The 18,101-nt window shown below is 39.4% G+C and overlaps 1 protein-coding gene across 1 annotated transcript in view; it reads right to left on the bottom strand.

Moving 5' to 3' along the window:
* Positions 1–18,101, bottom strand: part of adgrd2 (adhesion G protein-coupled receptor D2) — a 143,789-nt gene that overhangs the window by 66,805 nt on the left and 58,883 nt on the right. Inside the window, exons 17-18 of the mRNA XM_048613375.1 lie at positions 13,547–13,662; positions 7,268–7,388 (exon numbers count right to left, since the gene is read on the bottom strand). Of these exons, the coding sequence (XP_048469332.1) occupies positions 7,268–7,388; positions 13,547–13,662 (237 nt within the window). The remainder of the gene's footprint in view (positions 1–7,267; positions 7,389–13,546; positions 13,663–18,101) is intronic.

The raw sequence follows: 18,101 nt of genomic DNA, 5'->3' as shown, positions 1-18,101 counted from the left end.
TATAAATTTTATAGTAGCAAATTTGGAGCTGCAATAGTCATGCAGTTTACAGGTCACAGGAATCTGCAAACAACATAACTTCTGTATGGAACCTTACAGAAACTGATCTTAATAATGTTTCTGGACTTAGAAATACAGCTGTGGATAACAATTTTCCACAACCTTTTTTTAAGACATTTACTCATGCAAAGCTAAGAGATTTGCACTGAAGAAATGACAATTGAAGCACTAAAATATTTTTAAATAGCTAATACTGTTTAGGCTGAAAAGAAGAAAATGTAGTTGGAGAAATGCTGTCCATTCAAAGAACAGACAATGAACTTATTAGTGGCTAACATCGCTTCTTCATTAACATCACCTATACATCACTGGACTTATAAACAAGTAATTTACAATACCGAGGATAACTGAAGAATCCACTTCTGATACCCACTTAAAAGATAGATCTACCAAACAGCTGCTTTTGGTCAGAGTAATAGGCTATATTTTACGAAACAACTTGAACATCTGTTGAACAAATAATGAAACAGGAACCCATCTGTTGTTACTTTATGCTCCAAGTGTTCATCCTTCAAAACCTGAACTCAATACATCATCTGCTCTGGATTTCAGTTTTATCTCTTTATAACCTTCTGTAACAAATTGATACTGTATTCATTTAAAAACAATAATCTTGGCTTTAGAACCATCACACTAAGTTTCAGTTTATTCCAGAAGAGCACAAACATGTCAAAAAATAGTTTCTAAACATTTGGGACTGATTTTCTTTCTATTTTGAACATTTAAATATTGTGAGTGTGTCAATCATTTGCTTGGATACTCTTATGCGTGGTAAACCATCTGACTGAATAATGATTTCTATAATCAGTAAAGTGTGCCATATCTATAAGATAATTTCAAGGAGCGGGTTTATTTTATGCTGAATATTCCCCCATCATTCTTGGATATTATGCATCCTAAAATGTGGAAATCTCTCATGCAACCTGTGTGTATCTGAGGAAAGGCTGGATTATTTTTACCATCGCAATCAAAACATTATAATTTGCCCTGCCCAATATTTACCCCACAATACTACCATCAAAGCAGCCAATGTAGCAGTTAGCTCATGTCCATTTTTAGCAGCTGCTGCACACACACAGGGACTACACTTTGAAACTAATTCATGAGCTGTGAAATGCTTTGGGACATCCCAATGTTGCAAAGGGTCTTATACAAATTCAAAAATTTCAAAATGAGGTGGTTGTGAAGACAATGGGTATGTAACTACGCTGACAGTAATGCCAATAACATTTACATAATGTACTATCTTAGAAACAAATGCATTTAAGCAGTGAACTGAAAGATGAAGTCGTAGCTGCATTATATTAAATTATGCATGACACGTATTGTTGGTCAATCTATAAATCTAAAACTTTAACTCACTGTAAATGGCAATACATCCTGTAATGATTGGAATGATATCAGCCAGGTGGACCTGATAGAATATGAGTGAATATGTGAATATGAGTGTTCTCTGATTAACAGGCTGTTAACCTGGTCCAATCAGGAGTCTTGGCTGGCAGATGTAAACAGGAGTGTCAGAGGTTCTGTTCACTCTGACAGCTGGCTCTGAGGATACTGGGTCAGAGTCATGTACTATGCATGTGTAAATGAAGGGGGACTTGGAGATAGGATACCAGCCTTCATGGAGATATTTTAGTGGCTACAAGACTGGGATGCTGAACATACGTTTGGTATGTGGCATTAATGATGTAGTCATACAAAAGTACCAACTGGACTTCAAACAGGAACTGCAACTGGCTTTGTCATTAATAAAAGCAGCAAGTGGAGAATATGAGTTACAGGGTATTTCGGTGGAAGTGGACACCCTGGCCAGGCTGACTGAGCTAGGGGAACACTACTTGAGGAAAGGCAATTGCATAGCTTCACACAGGACATATCCTGAATAGAGGGACTCTAGGTCAACCCACAGCAAAACCCCAAAACAAAGCCAAGCCTCAGCCAAACAGTTAAAATTTTCTCTCAAGGATCCAGGCCAATAGGCCATTGTAGTTGCTACCAGTATGTAGACTCAAGACAGTGAAAGAGTCCTACTAGGCCTGAATGGAGTAGGAGAACTCGTACGTTGGTATCTAGGAGAGTGCACACCCTGGAAAGTCCACACACAGCTAGTTTTGAACAGCTAAATTGCTTAGCAACATCTAAATCAGAACCAATCAAAATAAACATCTGGTTAAATGGTTACCTGGTTCTAACGGAGATCGATATAAGCACGGCTGTACCAGTGATTGTGGAACTAGTCTTTAAAAAAATTCGCTCTGGACTCCAACCCTAAAGTTTGTGTAAGACCTCGGCCAGGCTGAGAAACTACACAGGGGAACATTTACAGATTAAGGTTATAACTTTGGTTCCAGTTTCTGATAAAAAGCAGTTGGTTCATTGTAGTAAAAGGCTCATGTCCAAGCTTGATGGAGTAAAATTGGTTGAGAAAGATTCACCCTGATTGGCTCAACATTTTTCGATTAGAAAATGGCTGCCTGAATGAAGTCCTAATTAAATACCTGGAAGTTTCTCAGGAATGTCCAGGGACTATCAAAAGGGCCAAGGCCATGTCGACCAGGAAGCAATTCCAAGCTTCTGCAAGGCCCGCCCAATGCCATTTGCCTTATGGGCATAAGTAGAGGCAGAAATCAGGAGGCTGGAAAGTGAAGGAATAATCAAATCAGTCTAGTCTGCGAAATGGGCAGCACTGATTGTGAAGCTCAACAGTCGGTTCACTGTTGTGTAGATTTCAAACAAACGGTGAACCGCTTTTCACAGTTGGATAAAACCCCAATCCCTTGCATAGAGGATTTATATGCAAAACTGGCAGAGGTGCTGTCCTTCACGAAGCTGGACATGAGCCATGCATTCTTGCAGTTGCGGTTAGAGGATTCCCAGAAGTATGCTACAATTAATACCCATAATGGTTTGAACCAATATACAAGACTGCCTTTTGGGGTATCATCAGACTGTGCCACTTTCCAATGGATGATGGAGAACATTGTACAAGGTCTACCCCAGGTCGCCACTTATCTGAATGAAATGCTAATGACAGGGAAGACCAATTAAAGAGAAATTAGAGAATTTGGACGTAGTGCTTAAACATTTCTCGAAGGCAGATATAAGCCTTAGGTGGGAAACACGTGTTCCAGGCACCCCAAGTTACCTACTTGGGCTACAGAGTCAACAAGACTGGATTACACTGTTTGGAAGATAAAGTGAGGGCAATAAAAGCTGTCCCGGCTCCCATGGTCTGTACTGGAGCTTAGATCTTTCCTTCGGTTGATGAGCTTTTACAGAAAATTCATATGTAACCTGGCTTTCATTCTGGCACCCCTACATCTGTTATTGTAAAAGGGTTAGCCTTGGAAATGGTCATGTAGCCAAGATGCAGCTTTTAGGGAAGTGAAGAGGCAGCTATCGTCGTCTAAGGTGTTGGCACACTACAATCCCAAGTGAGATGTGATGCTTCCCCGTACAGTATTGGGGTAGTGTTAGCTCACCGATGGCCCAGCAGAGTGGAATGCTCAATTGCATTTTCTTCCTGGACCTTGGCTGATGCTGAATTAAAATACGCATGTATAGGGAAGGAAGGTTTGGCATCTTAGGTGTGAGAAAGCTCCACCAATACCATTATGGACATAAATTTGTAACAGTAACAGGCCACAAACCTCTGCTAGGGCTACTCAAAGAGGACGGGGCCGTGCCACTACATAGCTTCAGGTTGAATTCAGAGATGGGCTCTTATTCTGAGTGCATACAATTGCAAGTTGGAATACCATCGTGAGGGCCAAGTGGCAAATCTGGATGCCTTGAGTCTCCTCCCACTCGTGGGTTTACCACATGGTGGTGCTGTCATTAGAAGAGCCCGTTCTGGTTTTGAACTTTCTGGACACACTTCCGGTCACCGCTGACAATATCCGACTGTGGACACAAAAAGACCTGGTCCTGGCAAAACTAAAACAGCTGGTGGTGAAACAAAAAGGCCGTCACAACCAGAACTGAAATCTTTTTGGACTCGACGAGACCAGATGACCATAGAGGATGGCATATTATCATGGAGACCAAGCATAATCGTCCCCAGCAAAGGTCACTACCAGATACTGGCTGAACTCCACCAGGGTCATCCAGGGGTGTTCAAAATGGAGGTGCTAGTGAGAAGTTATGCCTGGTGACCAGGATTGGATGCTGGCATAGCCACGTCAGACTTAAAGGAAGAGGGTTGTAGTAATTAGAACAAGGTCAGCCAGATGGACCTCATGAAATATGAGCTCCCTGATTGGGGTATTTAACCTGGTCCAATCAGGGAGCCCTGGCTGACAGAGGTGTCAGGAGTTCTGTTCACTGTAGGAGCCGACCCTGAGCGTGCTGCGTGTGACATGTACTTTGAATGTGTCAGCAGAGGGTGACTTGCTGACGAGATACTGGCCTCGGTGGAGTTATTTCACATCCTGCACGATAGTTTGCTCACATTGCTGTTTCTGAAGGTCATTAAAAGCCTGCTTGAGAGTGTGACAAATACAAAACATCATGGTGATTCCATCTTGTTTATTATTAAACGCTCTACTTAAGATAATCAGTGACTTCACTCATTTCCTGTGTATTATTAACCAACTTGAGAGATTAGAAAATCTACTTCAGCTTGCCTTCTTTCAAAGGCAGCTGAAAGGAAAGACTGTGTTATTGTCTATCTGTTGTCAAGAGTTTGATTGCAAGAGATACTTAATAGACCAACACATCTCCTTTTTCTGGATTAGAACAAGAGACAGCAAGCCTGTTTGACTGTGTAATGTTTTGGTTTTCAACTTAAAGAGAATGAAGGAGAGCTGGTTTGGAACTGTCAATATCCAAGTTCAAGATTTTTCCTTCTGTTCTCTATGGAAACTAAAGTTACACCAGTGAAGCAATTCAGGTTGCTGCTTGGCCTGCTGTGTTCATCCAGCCCTGCACCTTGTTGTCTCAGGTTATTTACAAGTCCAGTTACAGGGATGCAGGTATGAAGATCATGAAAGATCACGCTAGAAATCAAATGCTGACCACACTATTTTTTCTTCTGCAATTAGTTTTGCAATTTCTTTTACTTCCAACAATCAATTCAAACTGTAAAGATAGATCCACCAGATTATTCTACAAGTTCACATCATTAAAACAGCATTCCTTCAAAAGCAAAATTAATTTTTAAACACCCGAGTATCAGTTTGTGTGACATGGTACAGCCAAGAAATACAACAATGTCAATCATTTGCTTCCGCATTAATATTTAGTGGTCAATGTATTCGTAAAGTTTAATTTCTGCGTTATACTGCACTTCCTCCTCCCACATGACAAATATCACGGTTTAAAGTGTATGTCATGTAAGGAGTAGGCATGGAGGAGTTACTGAGCCCTGTGCTGTCAAGCTGAAAATACAGTCACTAACTCTGGATACACCACAGATCTTGTCATTTAAATCGTACACGTTAATTCAGTTCCTCGAACTCCTAGGTGCAGGAACTCCTCCACCAAATTATCAGCCAATGATATTGTGTAGTCAACAAAGCCCCTTTGAATGAATAGCGGTCTAAAATCAACACAAGTAAGAATACTAAAGTGAACCAAAATGATATGTTTCTTCTTTAACAAGAGATGCATTGTCCTTTTGAATTGAGAGAGACTACTTCGTGGGATTTACTTAAGTTTTCCAAATCAGCTTTACCCTTTAACAGATTGATCAAAATTAAGTGAAGTATTCAGCTGGAGTTGAAACACTATCTGTATGAGAAGGGAAGTGATTTATTTCTACAGTAGATTTTTTTTATGGGTACTGAATTGAAGGATTTATGGAAAAGACAATTCTCCAAATATTTGGCAATTATTAACAATCTGTCAGATTACTTCAGTTACTTTAACTACTTATCAAAAAATTGTAGATAAGGTTAAATTCATGAGTTTTAAGCATTTTATGTAATTTGTGTTTCATTTACCAGGATTTCATTTGTCCTATTAATCACTGCACTTTACACCAGCAAGAGGTCATTGTTTTTGTATTGTCATTCTTTTGGGAATTAATTAGCTTGAATAAAGTAGTTCAACACAGGAAATACTAAGAATTTGTCTTGAGGGCCAGACATCTACTGAGTTGGATGGACTTTTTTAATTGATTTATATAACCAATTATTTTGTGTGAGTATTTCTTTAAAAACAGTTAACTATTTCTCATCACGTAATGAAAAGTTCAAGCAGCATCAAAATAATGAATGCAAAATGAATCATGCACTCAGAAAAGGGTGTTTTGTAGCTGACTGTGTGACTTTGTTCAAAGAAATAATATGAGAAAAGGAAACAAAAGGTATGCAAGGCCTGTAAAGTTATAAAATTCTGATTTCCCAGGATAGAGGACCCCGCAGGGCAACGCTATAATTGCAGAGAAAAATCAGACAGCTATTTATGATTCACTGGAAAACTGAAATAATACTCCAGGCAACACAAAAAATTTGAAAACTTATTTAATAGCTTGAACAAAGTTTAGAGGTGTGGTCATACTGTTTTAAACTTCCAAAACATATAGCCTCAAAAAGGCCAGATTCTGCTGTTGGCACAGAACGTAGCTTGGCAAAAACATTAAATGGAGGCTCAGGATTTAGGCCAGCATATCTGATTTGTAGTGTTCCTGGGTTTTTTTTGATGACTCAAATCAATAGCTGTTAGATCAGTTGCTACAAATCAAATGTGTTGACTTACGTGTCCAATTACCTTCTCATCTAGTGAGAATTCACGCCAGGAAAGGAGTCTTGTTAGTTAGGAGTTGATTTGGGCTCTAAATTTTAATCAATTTTCAGCAATTAAAAGTTAATTGAAACAGTGATTGCTGTATTGCCTGTGTTCAATAGTGCATCAAATTACAGCTGTCATACATCCTTCAAAGGAAAAAAAATTAAACATTTCAAGATGCAAATCAATGCTCTTTCATTTCACAGATATTAGTTCTAAATTATATATGCAATTTATATCGGGATTTCTAGTAGCTTTTGGATATGGTTGGATATAGGTTGTGAAAGGCATGGTATATGTATAAAGGTCTTTTCTGATTGAGAATATGACATTAACTAATTCAGCCTGACTTTGTAAGAAACTGATTTAAAGATTCCTGATACAATGCTTTGAAATATGATATGTCTTCAACTCAATCTTTCTTGATGAAAAGAGTATATATTCAAGTATACACAAAGAAAATGTGCACTCTTACCTGGAATGAATTAAGCACAACAAAGATATATGCAAGAACAATATTGAAATGGACCAAAACCCCACAAAACCAGGTCAGACCCAAAACTGGCAGAAGGATCACTACAGGCTTGATAGCTGTCCTGTAAACAGAGGGAACATTGCAAAGAAAACTGTTTACAAATTATTGCACACAGAATAAAGTAAACCATTAAAAAAAACATAGTAATATAGTTCAAGAAAATATTGGTGAAGCTGTGGCACGTGTTGGAAATGTGTTTACAATCCAAATTCACTCCAGGCTGCATTATCTAAAGTGGTATTTTGACAAAAAGTTCAAGACTTCACCATCAACATGTGCAGATATCATTCGGATGTTACTGAAACGCTGACAGTGTGGTGATTAGACAGTTAAATAGGATGAATCAGTTATTTTGGAACTTGGTTTGCTTAAGAATTAAAGATAGAATCCACCAATTTTAAGTTGATGTAAAGTTATTTTAATAAATTAAATTCAATTTTGTAATACATCACTTTTTTTTTGTTTTTTTTCTTCATTGTTGTTTCCATTTGAATTAACACTGCTGATGATATTTTTCTTTCAGTAACTTTGAGATGAAGAAATTAATGTGTCTGGGGGCAATAAATGCAGGTGCAATGATATTTTGACAATGGCACAATTATTGACAGTACACCTGGACATGTTGGAGAAGGTGTGTCCTCTGTTTTTTGCAACAGAGTTTGCTGCTGGATGACCTGCAGACACCTGGAATAGGAATGGCCAATGAAGTGAAGGTTTGCGCAGTATGAAGTAGATCATGTGCCATTACTATTCACCACAAAATATATCAATTATTGTAAAGCACTTTCACAATGACTTTCCTGAATTACCAAGTTACGATAGTCTTGATTAAGCTAGCAGTCAAGTAGGAGCTGTACTGCAAGGTGCCCCTGAATCCAGTATTAATTTGAAGACAGTGAACTAAACATTAAATAGAGTTTACTCACATTTATCATAAATCTGCTTTGTTCAGATGTCAGTAAAAGAGAAAGACTTATTCTCTAATTTAATTAGAAAGTTTCACAATAAAATTAATTTGAAACAAAGCTGAATTTGGTAAAGGATTAATTTGACAATATGTTTTTGCCTTTTAATTAAAACACAATAAAGTAATTATCAGCGCTGGATGGAAAACCTGAGCAGTGGATTGGTCATCTGTTAGGCACCCAATTTTACTTTAATGTTGGTGTTAAATAAATGCAATTTGTCAAGTTATTAGAAGTAAGTGATGTAGTTGATTTTAGCATTACCAATTTAACGCTTTCTATTGTAACTGATGCAATAAGGACAAAAACTTGCAGTTATATAGTGTATAATGTAGAAAAATATTTCAAGGTTCTTCACAGAAGCATTTTAAATCAAATTATGACATTGAGCAACATGAGAAGACATCAGGTTAGATGACTGAAATTATGGACACAGATGCAAAAAGTAACAAAATTCAACCCAAAGAAACATAAAATGTAGTGGTTGACTAAAAACTTGGTGAAATATGATTTAAGGAGGTAGGAGACAAGAGAGGAGATGAAAGTAGTTAGAGAAGGAATTCTAGAGTTTAAGGTATAGCTAGCCAAGGACACAGGCACCAATGGAGAGTTGAGGGAGGAGGGGTTGCACATGCCACCAGCATTGGTGGTACATATAGTTATCAGAGTGTCTGAAGAGCTGAAAGAGATTACACTGATTAAAGCAAAGGGCTATAGGGGATGTAGAGATGAGAATTTTACATTGGAGACAATGGGGGACAAGGAGCCAATGCAAACTGGCAAGAGAATGTATGATTCTCACGGGCTGGGGCACAATAGTAGCCGGACAGAAAAACTTTGGTTCATCCAAAACCTAAGTAGTGGGTAGGATGGGAAGTCAGCCGGGCAAAGATTAGAATAGTCAACTTTGGAGATATACAAAGGCATAGATGAAGGCTCAAGTTGCAGATGGATTAAGACAGGATGGGAGTAGGCAGTGGGAGTGTGGTTAAAGTGAGAATCTTTGTGATGGAGTGAACAAAAACTTGAACATAAGGATGATTATGGCTGAATATGTGAGGCTTCAGCTACAGTGAAATTTGTTTATGACTGGATTATAGCCAATTTTAGCCTGTGTTCTTACTGGATGCCTGGTTTATAGGGGAAAATGCCGCTTGTGGGTTGAAATCCTTCATTGAACTTGTGAAATTCAGAGTAGAACTGAATTTAAACAGCATAGGTATGGTTTTTTTACATGCTGGTAGTAACAATACATTGCACCTGGAAATTTAACAGCAGAAATTGAGCATGATACAAAGTTAATGGACCAATTTTTCAACTGTTGCCTGCTATGAGTAATACACGACACTGGAGTCATGTAAATCAGTGCTATTATATCACAGAATAAACTCACAGTATCAAAAAATGCACAATGATAATAATGAGTACACGTTGTACCTCCCTAGTCCAACACTCTCTGGATGGCACCCCTAGTACCATAGGGTTTTCCCCATAGTAGCTCCACCTTGGTCTTTCTTCATGTTACATTTTGTCCTGATTGGAAAAAATCCTGTTCTTGCTGTCCAATTGGAAAATCACTTATCTACTAGGCATGTTATACATACAAGTCAAGGTGAGGTCGTTATTTTTAATATGCATTGAATATATCTCCACTCCCACGGTCTAGCAAAGACCCGGTCCCAAAGTTGCCGTATTAGGGAGGTACAACCAGATATAAGAATTGAGAGAGATATCAGGGACATTTCTGAGTATTTGATATGTGGTAACATAAGCTGTGACAATAAAAGAATGTCAAGTGACTCAAATTAAACTTATTTCCATTTTCCCAAGTTGCATGCTAAATAATGTTGGTGATTGAGTCCTTGATGGTTGCTGATCAAATGACCTATACCTGCAAACAAAGCTTTTTTTATATTACAAAATGCATACAATAGAAAAATATTGCACCTTCAAGGAACCCAGATTTTGCAATCAATAACATACAATAGCAATTGTCATCCTTTATGCTATAAGTTACTCAGGGACATATCATGGAATTTTCACTGATTTGGGGCCATCCGGTTTCTTAAAAAGCATGGCACTCTCTCCGTGAGATCTGAGTGCACTGAGAATAGGGCAATTAACAATGTGCTTACTCACTTACTGAGATTGAACAATCCTTATTGAGGCACACAAAATAAACCACGCAAGATGGTGCATTTCATTCATTGTAAAATCATGTATTTCAAATGAAAATAAAAAGGAGATGGAATGTCGAAATAGATAGAAGTGATATAAAGAAAATGCTCAAAAAGAATTCAACTTCCAACTATAGTTAAAATCTGAAGGAATTAGACTCCACACTTGCAAAGGTTAGCTTTGGGACATTTTGGGAGTGATTAAAACTCATTGTGCAATTAAACAATCTCTTACAGTTGAATGGACAAGCCTAAAATTTTAAGTGGGTAACTAGTAGCTAAGAACTGCCGTTTTATATATTTCAATGTCAAGCCTAACAGTGAAATACCAGCATAGCACAACATGAAAACAGGCAGGGTTAATCAGACATTCTAAACTGACATATTTTGCCGTACATGTGGTTATCATACATTGCTATCAATTTATCCTGTAAATAAAGGTGAGGCTGATATTCCTACTGCAAAAAAACAGGCAATCTGTGATCAATGAATGAAGTAACTAAGATATAGCAAAACGGTCAACCTGCAGAAGAATGAAAAGAAAAATATTGCACCATCAAGGAACCCAGATTTTACAATCAATAGCATACAATAGCAATGGTCATCCTTTATGCTATAAGTTACTCAGCTTATGAGCTTTCAACTGTGGGTACAGCATCTTAGGCGAATAAGTATGTGTGACAGCAAGTGCCTTGTTTGTTTATAATCTACAATAAATATATATTGGTTAGTGATCATTGATTGTTTTAATCACAGTACTGTATCAAACTTGTGGAAATAACAAGGACACAAAGAGGAATCACAAGAAAATACTGTGGAGCGTGACAAAAAAAAGCTTGTTACCACATTGAATAGTTGAGTGAAACAGCATAGATATCTTTAAGGGTAGCTAAATAAAAATGGGAAGAAAAGGAATTCAAAGGTATGAAGTAGAGTGGGAAATGGATGATGCAGAACCAAACATCAGCACTGACCAAGATGGACAAATTAAACTGTTTATTTGGTGTAAACACTATCAATATTTCTTGAAAGGAATCCCTTCACAAAAAAATTTTCTAGGACAATATTGGAAGGAATCAGCACCAGGGAGATTTCTGCAAATATCATGAACAAGCATTAGGGCACAGCTGGGAATAAACGGCAAATGCATCTCACCAGCAATGAGAAAATTGCAGAAATTGTGTTAAGTTGAATTCATATGAACAATAAAATCATGTCATTAAATCAATTGAGTAATAATTCCTGTCAATAAATGAAGCATTAGGCTTCAACACTGAAGTAAAAATTCTAAATAGGCGCAACTCTTTCTTGCAAGCCCAGTGTGAAACAACCATGGCAAATGAATTTTTGCAAGAAACCAGGGGCACACTAAATCATGATAAGGAGCAGTAGCATTGTTAATATTGTGTAAGATTACAGTGAGAGCTGAAGCTACCACAGTCATTTGCTTTTAAAGTTGAGAATGTCATGGTGAGCTGCGATTATCTCTTTAAAGACACAAGTGTCTCGCTGAATCAAAGTAAATTGAGTCATGAAAGCAATATACTGAACCCATCAGAGAAACTAATGTGTCTGTGAGACATTGAAAGAAACAAAGAGTGTCTGAACAAGTCAGATTGTGAGGAAATGTATGACTCAGTGCAAGTGACTTGAATGTTCTGTGAATCACTTCACTGAACATAAACAGAAATATTTCTGTTTCTTTGTCTTTTTCAATGAGCAAAACAGCCCGCTTGGGCTAAAGTGAGCAGAAATGATGATGAAACGGGTCTAGACGCATACGAAGAGGAAAACTTTCAACAGGCATTGGGAAGGTATGAGAGAGAGAGACAGATTAACAAAGTTCCAGGGCGAAGGATCCAGTTCATGAAGTCTCTGGGACTAAATGCTGAAACAGCTGTGGGAACAAGATCATTGGACAAATGTGACCATACCATGACCATTGTATGTAAACATCATAAGGAAGAGCAGAGAGTATAGAGGAAAGAAAAGTGGAGTAACATTTAAGGAGGATGCACCACACATGCTCAGTTAAATAATTTACAGGTGACACAATGTTTGTAGCCTGCCCTGCACAAAGTTCATCACACGAATCGCCTAACTGCATTGCCCTGTTGTGCAGTGTCTTGAATCTGTACATTTCCACTGTCATCTTCAAATGAGTCTACGCTCATGCTCCACATAACCTCTGCAATATTTGCCAGTCCTAAATCCCATACACATCACTGTTCTTTCAGAGATAACACAGTGTGGAGCTGGAGGAACACAGCAGGCAGGCAGTATCAGAGGAGTAGGAAAGCTGACGTTTTGGGTCTGAAGAAGAAAGGGTCACGAGCTGGATCGTCAGCTTTCCTGATCCTCTGATGCTGCTTGGCCTGCTGTGTTCCTCCAGCTCCACACTATGTTATCTCTGACTCCAGCATCGGCACTATCTCTCACTGTTCTTTCAGATTTGGTTTAATGTACTCCCTGTCGTTCCCGCTCCACTTCACTATTGGTGCCAGTCGTTTTTCCCACTACACTCTTCAGTCTGGTCAGCAGACCATAAAAAAGGTCAAATCATGTTTGAAACTTCAGCTACTCTGTTTCGGGACTGAAAACTAGCATAAAAAGCTTTTCTTCCAATTTTCTGGCCAAGATGTGTTGCCCAACTGTAGGGTTTAGAAGTATCAGAAACTTTTCAAGGTCATATTTTGCATTGGGTACCTGGGTCAAAAATAGGCCAATAGGAATGCTTGTGTACATTCATGACAAACAGAATCAGAACAAGGCATAATTGCAAAGAATATTGGGAGTTCATGAGTGTATTTAAATCTGCAGCTTCACCTTGAGACACTTTTTAATGCTTTTAAACATGGCTTTTAATCAATTTGACTTGTATTTGCAGATTAGAATTGATAAAGTATATCCTGTCAAAAGCATCAGTGCCTTTTCAGTAAACGCACTTATCATTTTGAGTGCAATTGCAGCTTAACTTTCCTCAGATTACATAAGGTACATTAACAAAATATGGATTGCCCTTCACCTTGTACCGCTTACAAAGTACAACAACAGATATAGATTTCACAATGACTCACCATATCTGGGACAAAACACGTTGTGCCAGGCTGCTGTCTGATGCCAACATCATGGAGTGCCGTTGTGAGCTTGCAATTGTGATCATTACCACACGTAAAAGTACAAATGTATTGATCTGTGATTGGAAAAAATAAAAATTGTCCCATTTTACACCAGCACTTCTGTAGCTGATAGGTAGAAGTTAATGGTAACTTGCAGTTAGTGTCTTTAATATAGCGATTTGTTTCAATTATAATAAGCTGTAAAGTGACCTAGATATGTGAAAAAGTAACAAGGTAAAAAGGGTCGGTTATAAAGATCAAAAATAGCCATTTCAGCAATTGCATCTAAGTGTAAATGTACTTTCAGGACTTTACACAAGAGTAATCAGCTGACTTTGTTTGATTCTATGGTGTTGCCTCCTGAATACAATTAGAATTATCTCCCTGCACATTTGTACAGCTACAGGGATGGCTATAATAGATAGGAAGCAAAAGGGGCTTCAGGTGATAATAGCCCTTTGCTTCCAATTGAAGTTAGACTGCAGAGTTATTCCCTCAGTTTAAGCTGGAGTATTGTGTCAATACTTGGTCATAGGATTTAGGTATTGATGAATAAGCCAGCATTTATTGCCTGTCCCTAGCAGCCCTCGAGAAGGTGGTGGTGAGCTGCTTTCTTGAACTACTGCAGTACATTCGATGTAGTCACTCCCATAACGCTGTCAGGGCAAGAGTTCTAGAAATTTTACCCTGCGTCACTGAAGGAACAGCATGTTATTTCCAAGACAGGCTGGTATGGGGCTTGGAGGTAAGCTTGCCGGTGAGACCATAAAACCATAAGACATGGAAGCAGAAAGTAGGCCATTCAGCCCATCGAGTCTGCTCCGCCATTCAATCATAGTTGATAAGTTTCTCAATCACATTCTCCCGCCTTCTCCCCACAACCCTTGATCCAATTGGCAATGAAGAACCTATCTCCATCTTAAATATACTCAATGACCTGGCCTCCACAGCCTTCTGTGGCACCACTCTGGCTGAAGAAGTTTCTCCTTATCTCCGTTCTAAAAGGTCTTTCTTTTACTCTAAGGCTGTGCCCTTGGGTCCTAGTCTCTCCTACCAATGGAAACATCTTCCCAAAATCCACTTTGTCCAGGCCATTCAGTATTCTGTAAGTTTCAATTAGATCCCCCTCATCCTTCTAAACTCTATCAAGTATAGACCCAGAGTCCTGAAATGTTCCTCTTATGTCAAGCTTTTCATTCTTGGCACCATTCTCGTGAACCTCCTCTGAACCCGCTCCAGGACCAGTACATCTTTCCTGAGATATGGGGCCCAAAACTGTGCACAATACTCCAAATGTGGCTTGACCAGAGCCTTATAGAGCCTCAGAAGTACATCCCTGCTTTTATATTCAAAAGGGTGGTGATGTATCTGCTGTCCTTGTCCTCCTAGATGGGTAGTTGTCATGGGTTTGGAAGGTGCTGTCTCAGGAGGAAAGTTCCAAAGTTTCACAACCCACTAAGAGGAAAAAAAGACTAAATTTCTGCCTAAAATGGGTGACTCCTTATTTTGAAACAATGACCCCCTACTTCGCAATTTTCCCACGAGAGGAAACATCCTATCCACATCAACACATCACCTTCAATGTTTCAATCAAGTAGACTCTTACTCTTCTAAATTCCGGTGGATACAAGCATAGACTGGCCAACTCGTCCTCAGAAGACAGGCAGCCCATTCCACTTATTAGTTTAGTAAACCTTCTTTGATCTATTTCCAACACATATACATCCATCCTAAAGTAAGAACACAGTATTCTAGCTGTGTTTCACTGGAGCCCTCCATAACTGAAACATAATCTTAACCACTACTTTTGTATTTAATTCCCCTATGCTAACTAATCTAGTAGTGTTCCTGAGGCTAATAATATACTAGTTTTCCAAATTACTTACTGTGCTGCATCAAAACCTTTGTGATTCACACGTAGGATATCCAGATCTCTGCGCATCTCAGAGCTCTGCGATCTCTCATTATTTAGACAATATTCCTCTTTTTCACTGCCAAAGTGGTCATTTTCACATTTTCCCTCATAGTGCTCCATTTGCCAGATCTTTGCACATTCACTTAACCTGTCTATATCCCTTTTCATGACTTCATCACACCTTCTTCCCCTACTTGGAAGGTATGGTGGCTCAGTGGTTAGCATTGCTGCCTCACAGTTTCAGGGACCTGGGTTCTATTCTACCCATGGATGACTGTCTGTGTGGAGTTTCGTCTGGGTCCTTTGGTTTCCTCCTACAGTCCGAAGATGTGCAGGCTAGGTGGATTAGCCATGGGAAGTGCTGGGTTACAGGGATAGGGAAGGGGGATGGATCTGGGTGGGATGCTCTTTAGAAGATTGGTACGGACTTGATGGGCCAAATGGCCTGCTTCCACACTGTAGGGATTCTGTGATTCTACACTTATTTTTTGCTATTATTAGCAAGTTTATCATTCATACATTTGACATCTTAACCCAAATCATTTATATAAACTGTAACAGTTGAAACCCCAGGAGAATCTCTGTGGCAGACCACTTGGTAAGTATTGCAACGTAAGAAAATGGCTCATTTATGCCTACTTTCCAATTAATCAGCCAATCGTTTCTCCATGCCTACTAGGTACTCCCTACAGTATGAGCTTCTATTTTCTACAATAACCTTCCACATGGCACCTATCAGATTCCTGCTGGAAATCTAAGTACAGTACATCCACTGGTTCCCTTTCGTCCACAACACATTACTTCTTCAAAACACACCAATAAATTGGTAAACATGATCTCCCTTCCACAAAATCATGTTGGGCCTGAACGACATAGCTATGGTGAGAAATCTGAGAGAATCACATGAGAATTGGGCTAGAGCTTTCTCAATGTCAAGAATGAGACATTGCATTTTCTAACAGAGTTCTGGAAATCAAGTTGATTCTCACTCATGGAGTGGCAAGAATAGGCACACCCAGCATTGCAATGCCACTGCAATGAAACTTCACAAACAGGGACAGGCACCCAGCTCACAAACTGGAGTTAGCTGGACCTCAGTGCTACTTCCTTGCTGTCTTAGCCTCTCACTCATTCTCACAGCATCTTGCCTTGCCTCCTACAGCAACAACAGAGCCAAACAGCTTGGTTCACTGGCCAGCAGTGCTCAGTTAAGGGAGTGGACATCTTGTTGAATGGTGCATTGTTCCAATCTTACACCTCGACCATGTGCCTGCAGCTTCCACAGCATGTGCTGCAAAGGAAACAGGCGCATCTCAAAAGTCTAAACACAGTGGTCCTCAGTGAAGGCCAGGGGCCTCTGAATCAGTTCATCAAGGGCAGCCTCGGAGGAGCCAGGCCATGGTTAGGTATCCAGTTGGGTTACACTCTATACAGGGATCAATGTCTCTACATTCCAAAGTAGATCATGGTCAACGTGTCATCTGGGACGGTCAAGTCAGATTGCACAAGGAGGTCAACTACAGTCAGTCCATCCAATAAAGTCAAGCAACAAGGGGAATGAGGGGTAAAAAGGGGGTTTCTGCATGTGAACGACACTAGAAAGCCATTCAAGGAGATTGAGGTCTACAAGCTGGAAGCCCTTCAAGCGACAACAATACCACATACTGACCCATTCAACACATTCGGTATACTCCTGCAGCCTTCTAATCACTGGTGACCCTTATTCACTGCCTCACTGTGTCCTACACAGGCCCAAGATCCAATCACTGCTGACCATTTCATGCAGAGTAACATCTTTAGCTAACGAGGCTAGTGATGCTGTACCAATAGCATCAGTGCAAATGGCACCTGGTTGCTGGTGCTCCATCTGTAAAATTTGCATAATTATACTTTTTTTTCTCTTTTTTAAGTTTTTTAGATAACCGCAGATGGTGGGCCCTCCTTCGGAATTATTTTTCCCAATTGGAATGTATCTTTTCTGTTATTCTGGAATATTTCCTTAAATACCTGCACTGCATCTCTATTGACCTGTCCTTTAACCTAGTTTGCCAATTCATATTAGCTAACTCTGCATTCAGGCCCTCATAACTGCCCTTAATCAATTTTAAAATATTTAAAAGTTAGAATAAAATTTGAGAAAATTACAGTTACTAGTTAGATTCTCTCACTGGAGATGGTCACTGCCTGGCATTTGTGTGGTTCTAACGTTACTTGCCTCTGTAACCCAAGCCGGAATATTGTCCGGGTTTTATTGCATTTGGACATGGACTGGGTCACAATCCGAAGAGTCACAAATATTGTTGAAGATCGTGCAATTGCCAGCGAACACCAATAGCTCTGTCCTTACGATGGGGGAAGAGGTCATTGATAAAGCAGCAGATGATAGTTGGGCTGAGGATACTACCCCAAGAAACTCCTGCAACGAGGTGCTGGAACTGAGATAACTGACCACCTAACAACCAAAATCAGCTTCCTTGTTTCAGAGATAGTAGGAACCGCAGATGCTGGAGAATTTGAGATAACAAGGTGTAGAGCTGGATGAACACAGCAGGCCAAGCAACATCAGAGGAGCAGGAAGGCTGACATTTCGGGCCTAGA

Source organism: Rhincodon typus, chromosome 28 (assembly GCF_021869965.1).
Source record: "Rhincodon typus isolate 14 chromosome 28, sRhiTyp1.1, whole genome shotgun sequence".
NCBI lineage: Eukaryota > Metazoa > Chordata > Chondrichthyes > Orectolobiformes > Rhincodontidae > Rhincodon > Rhincodon typus.
This window is presented reverse-complemented; position numbering and strand designations above follow the sequence as displayed.